At 43.7% G+C, this 6,000-nt stretch overlaps 1 protein-coding gene across 1 annotated transcript in view; it reads right to left on the bottom strand.

Annotated features, from left to right (window-relative positions):
- Positions 1-354: 354 nt before the first annotated feature.
- Positions 355-6,000, bottom strand: part of TNKS (tankyrase) — a 214,663-nt gene continuing 209,017 nt past the window's right edge. Inside the window, exon 27 of the mRNA XM_066237626.1 lies at positions 355-5,806. Within this exon, the coding sequence (XP_066093723.1) occupies positions 5,720-5,806 (87 nt within the window). The 3' untranslated portion in view covers positions 355-5,719. The remainder of the gene's footprint in view (positions 5,807-6,000) is intronic.

The following is a 6,000-nucleotide window of genomic DNA, read 5'->3' as shown; positions in this document are numbered from 1 at the left end:
GGTAGGAATCCCCTCTCTCTTCTCCAACAGGACAGGTGGAGGGAAGAAGTCTCTGAGCAAAAGAGGCTGGGCAGGGCCCCTGAGCTGCCATGGTAATGGCATGAGGTCAGGCTCCAAGGCCCCTGACCCTTTGTTTCAGAGATATTTCTAAAAGGATCACGTGCTTCTCCTGCTATCGCTGAACTTCACAACTCCCACGTGGGTTTAGAGGCGAGGAGAAGGCACTTCCAATACAGATCACACCACAACAAGAGGGGTGGTTGTTATTTGTATTCTGACAGTTTTAGGTCAGCTGTGTTAAGGTTGGTCAAGTTGAAATGAACTAACAGAAATGAAGATACTTTACATCCAGTATACTTTAAAAATGTTTTTATTGAATATTAAACAATTACAAGTACTGTAAGTTAGACATTTAGCCAAAGCACAATTACAGGTTAAATATCATAAAGATGCCTTAAGCAGGAGCCCACCATGCAGGCAGGGCGTGCTCCTCGGCGCCCTCTGGGAAGCAGAGGGTGGTGGAGAAGGGTCTGCCATTCCACGGGAAAGGGGGGACCAGAGGGATTGACATGCTGGAAGGATTTTCCATGACTGAGTTGACAGGGTTGCCAGGTTTAGTAAAATAAAAAAAAGCAAAAAACAAAACAAAAAACCCAGGATGCTCAGTTAAATTTGAATTTCAAATAAATAAAGAATTTTTATTGTAAATATATGGCAAGTGATGCATGAAACATAGTTAAGCTAAAAAATTATTCACCTGAAATTCAAATTTAACTGGGTGTCTTGTATTCTACCTGGCAACCCTACAAATAGACAAACTTAGGAAAGATGGGGGGATGGAACCCCCCCCCCCCGTAGTCACACAGAGACTAAGAATTAAAACAACACCGATAATGAGCCAGAGGCACCACGCTGGTCACTACACAGACAACACCACAGGGAGAAACACAAGTACGACACCAAACGCTTTGCCAGGAAACATTCTAGATTCCCTCCCAGCTAGTTCTGTAAATGGTTCTGAGAAACCTTGCTGATAAAAGTACCTTTCAGTTGGTAGGTATCAAAGACAAACACTACTATCACAAAGTCAGGGTGAACTTGAAACAAGGGAAGCAGAAGCAGGCATTATAGATGCACACGAAGGGTTTAAATATTCGTGTAATGAATATAAGGGTTATATAGTCAAGGTCATCTTCCAGGTCTGGGTATTAGCCTCAAAGATTTTGTTCCTTTCTAATTTTGACTGTTGTGTTCTCTAGCTTTGTATCCTGAACCCTGGGGGGGGGGGTATGTAAGGGGCACCCTCAATCAGAGTTTCACTGAATTTTTCTGCAAACACTTTCAGGGTTGCCTGCAGAAATGGGCAAATAAAAAAAATAACAAAACCACCTGAATTCTAGAGAGTGAGAAACCTGTTTGGAAGATGGGCGGCAGGTGGGTGAGAAGATGCGAGGGTGTGACACAGACAAGAAACGGAAGGGGCGAGGAGCCAAGCGCAGCCATCTCCACAGCGTGAGAATGTGTGACTGTGACTTCGAAGGAGGCAGAGCCCGCTGGCAGGTGTGCGGACTGTCACACCGTGAGCATATGTGGCCTCAGAGTATAGGAAATCTTTAGCTTCCTACTGTTTTTCACTTATCATCATGCCTGGTATTTAAAGTAATGAAGAAACAGCTTGTGCAACACCCAAATTCTGCAAGGTATCACTTTGTGAGTTGTTGCTGTACCCCCACAGACACACAACTTAACAGGAGCGAAGTCTTTCCAGCATTTCTCCAAACCAGACGATCTGGGAGCTGGGCCATTTCAGACCGAGAGAAATCGGAATGGGTTGATTATACTCTCATCAAAGAAGCATAACAGGTGTGAAATACACAGAGACATACCCAGTGCACTAACGCCTTTCCAACACTAAGAAATAAAATTAGAACTCTTTATTAGAATATAAAAGGTTAAAAAGTTTCTGCCATAGTTAAGGCTTTCTTAAGAAGAAATATTTGTCTATTAATTTCAGAATCCATAAAGTGTCTGAAGAAGCCTCACCTTTAAGGGTGGTTTAAAAAAAAAGCATTTCCTTGTCACACGCTAGATGACTTCAATCAAAGCTCAAACACTATCTCCAACAATCTTTCTTTCATTCCCCTGTCACTGATGTGACATCAAACAAGTTTCACTTTAGTCTTGAAATAAATTTCTGACATATAAAACCCTGTATTAATGCCAGTTTTCAGTGTTCCCTGATTGACTAAAATCTTTTTCACTATGCAAGATAATAGCCCCAAAGAAAACTGTCACACCATGAGCACTTTTGGTAAGAAGGCTGTCTGGACACACTGGGGGGAAAGGTGCTTAAAAGTGCACACCATTTCTGTTTCAAAGATAGTCTCCAGAAATCCAGAGAGTGCACATGTTCAAAAAGGGGGTGCGCAAGGCCCACAAACCACTGCACACCTGGGGGATGTGCCGAGAGAAAGCCTGGGCAGCTGACTGCGTGCTAAGGCTGTTCTTCCAGAGTGCACCAGTTTCTTCTTTTTGTGTAAAGGCTAGAATAGAATATTAATCTGTATTACTTTATTTGCCATGTTCAGGCATTTCTCTATATGTCAATGCACTTTGTTATTTTGAGAGCAAAGGGAAATTAGTCTAGCCCCTAACATAATGCTCAAATGGGCATAAGGATGCTATTTCATGAAAACATCCTAATAATATTTATTCCACTTATGTTTTTGAAAAGGCAGAAATTCCAAATTCCAAGAAGGAAAGGTCACTAACACTCCTGGTTGTACTGCTGTTACTTTGCACAGAATTAAGACTGTCGTTTGTTAATGAAGTGGCAGAATCTTCCGAGGAGAGCAGGAGGCCTAACCCTGGTCTGGTTTTGACACGCACAGGGAGGCACAGTCTCCTTTGACAAGACTCAAAATGAAGAAGGACGGAAAGTGAGTGGGGTCAAAGGTAGTTGTTGGAGCCATTCATAATCCCAGACCAGCAATCTGGGGAGAGGGAAGGAGGCCGAGCAGACGGGCCCAGTATCCAGTCCACGGCGCTCAGCGGAGGCCCGACTGCAGTGTCCAGGCTGGCCGATGCCTCGCACCCTGGACCCGGCTGGCCAGAGCCCTCTGGTTTCAGAACACGGTAAAGCTGGCGGGGGGCCCAGACCTCTCTCTCATTCGGTCTGGGTAACAGAGGGGCCAGTTCAGGGGAGGCCGTATTGGAAGTCCTCAACTTGCCAGTGTTTCTATAGAGCACATATGTGAGAACTTAAATGGATTTCTGCCTAATTCAATGTCATACTTTTACATTCCAAAGGGTTTTTCACACTGGTATAGGAAATTCCAAATGTAATCAACTTTTGCTAATTTGAGTACTCTCATGATGACCTTTGGTTTTCAAGTTTTGAAAAAAATGTATTTGGCTCCTGGGAGAGATCAACCCATCTCTTTAGCAGATGAATAATATGTCCACATTCTTCCAAAAACTACTACAGACTTGAATCATCACAAGACAAGAAGCACTGCAATGTCTCCTCACACAGTACCTTTACTCGGCACACAGAACATACCATACAGAACACTGGCAGTTTAAACAGTGAACACAGTTTCGCTTCTGAAGTGTAAGGCTGAAGTTTAAAATTGGCGTGTCCATTAATCTACTTAGTGCGATGGAAACAGGATAAAACCACAGCTAGCTAGTGGCTTTTGGTATCTCTACCGTAGTAATCCTTTCACTTAACTAAAAATCACAGCTGGGTTTACCATTTTTACCTCTACCTAAGTGGGGAGGCAAGTAATCCGCACTTTCACAGCTCCTGAGAACTGCAGAGGCCGCTCCCTGCAGCCCACTGTCACACGCAGCAAACACGGGAAGGAGCAGTAAGCCCTCTACTGAGTATCACTTCGAAGCTTCACATGGATTCTCTGCTGTTAAACAAGTAGCCAAGACACAAACACCCAGCTTGGGCCACTAAAACTTCAACAGAAGCAAAAACTGAGGCTAATTCTTGATTTAATTTTGAGGACCCACACAGGATTCAGCAATAAAACTCAAACTACATAGTTCCCAATGCCTCGTTCTAGCAATGGACTCAGGCTAGAAAGAAAGCAAAGTGTATACTGTAGAACCCTATTCTAGAATTTTTGCATGTAACTTTTATTTTTGTTTAGGCAATGAAATGAGGTCACAGCTTAATCAGCCTGTATTAAAAAAACAAACTAGTTTTCAGGACTTAAAGTTGAAATGACAGGTTAGTGTCTTCCTGTTTTTCCTTTTTCACCACATAACTACTTTTGCTTCAGAACTGAGTAGGTGCGCAGCTTGTCCAAGCAAACGAATCAACGCGCTCAGTTCGACAGCCAGTCAAAGGGCGAGCATAAGAACTGCCACGGCCAAGTTTGAACACGCGTCTATCGCACTGGCAAATGCTGAGTCAAACAGCAAAACAAAGTAGTAATTTCATGAAGTAACAGCACGGTATTTCTCCACCTTTCTTAAAAAAAAATAACTGAAAGAGCTTTGGTTTCAAGTTTTGTTCTCCTTATCTATAAAGATGTTTAGTGCAGGGACCTATATAGACTATCTGAAGCACCTCACTCAAAATAAACCCCAAATATGGAGTAAACAAAGGAAGTTCTTGCATTTGGGCCTATCTACTAAACCAGTTTTAAATCCTGACTTCCTAACCAGAGAAACAATAAAGTAAAACTTTGTGACTGCAATGAAGTACCCACTTTGACTGTACTTGGAGAAGAGGCGGCTGACTCTGGGGCAACAGTCTTGGTGTTGCGGGTTAAATGAGAAGAGAACTTGCTCGCAGCGGAGTCCCCACAGTCCTTTAATAGTCTAGGGCCACACGGTCCTCCTACGTGCTAAGCGGCCCTTCCTCACAGGCCCCGGGCCTGTCCCCGGAGTCTGGGACAGTGTGCCAACACTGCTCCTGGCTGGGCCCCCCACGCCAGCTCTGTCCTGACTGACCGCCTCTGAGTGAGGGCGTGGCCCTCACCGGCTCTGCCGCCTCTGGGCTTGCAGCTCCTGAGCCAGGTTCCTGTTGTACCTTTCCCTTGTAAGACTGGCCAATTCATAAACGAGATGTTGTTCCTTGCCATCTTACTGTATGTTTATAAGAACAGATACAAATCAAACTGAAAACACAGTGGAAACTAGTCTTGCTCAGCCAGAAGCTTAGGTTGCACTGCTAATGATTTTGTCAGTGTGACTTCGTGCAAAAAATATCCTCATAAGCTGGCTTATTATCAAAGCAAGCAAGCAAAAAGAAGAGGAAAAAAAAGCCAATGACGCATGTCTAGAAACTAAAAAATGAGCCTGGTGTGTGTGTCCTTGTTATACACACGTGCCACAGATAACAAAGCAAATGTAGTGTGTGAATTGTGAACACTTGGGAAAGCACTGGGTATGTTTCCTTTTTTTCCATTTCCAAGCCTAGATCACAGCAATCTTATTTTAGAAATGGATAATTGCAATGAAAGTGAGCCTGAGATATATTAAAAGGCCGCCCCTGTAAACATTTCCTCAAAGGGAACAGCAGCAGTTGAGTATGTATCAGTTACTCATACTATATTCATCACTACAGCAATGCTTCATAAAAGACAAACAGCTTATTCTAGGCTGTCAGAGATTTATAGAACATTGATTTTGTTGGAAACAATCCATTGTAATCCAGTCCCAGGTTTAATCCAGTCTGGCCTTTACCAGTGGGCGTTCACTAGGTCTTCTGCTCTGCGGCTGTCGCAGTCTGTGAAGGAGCTTCCGGCTTCATGATCTGGTATGTGATGAGATACTCTGGGTATGCCTGGGAAGGACAGAACACACAGGTTACCTTCGCAGCTGCGTATAAGCCTTACTCAATGTGGGAGCCTCCAGGCAGTATACAGCACTATTCTGCTACACACACTTGGCCTGGAAAAGGCCAGCTCGTGAATGGGTGCCTATATATTGGTATATACACATGTAGAAATCCTCAAATCTAGCAACTGCTACAATGTT

This window comes from Saccopteryx bilineata, chromosome 6, assembly GCF_036850765.1.
Source record: "Saccopteryx bilineata isolate mSacBil1 chromosome 6, mSacBil1_pri_phased_curated, whole genome shotgun sequence".
NCBI classification, from domain to species: domain Eukaryota; kingdom Metazoa; phylum Chordata; class Mammalia; order Chiroptera; family Emballonuridae; genus Saccopteryx; species Saccopteryx bilineata.
Note: the sequence above shows the minus strand (reverse complement) of the source record. Positions and strands in the feature narration are given on the sequence as shown.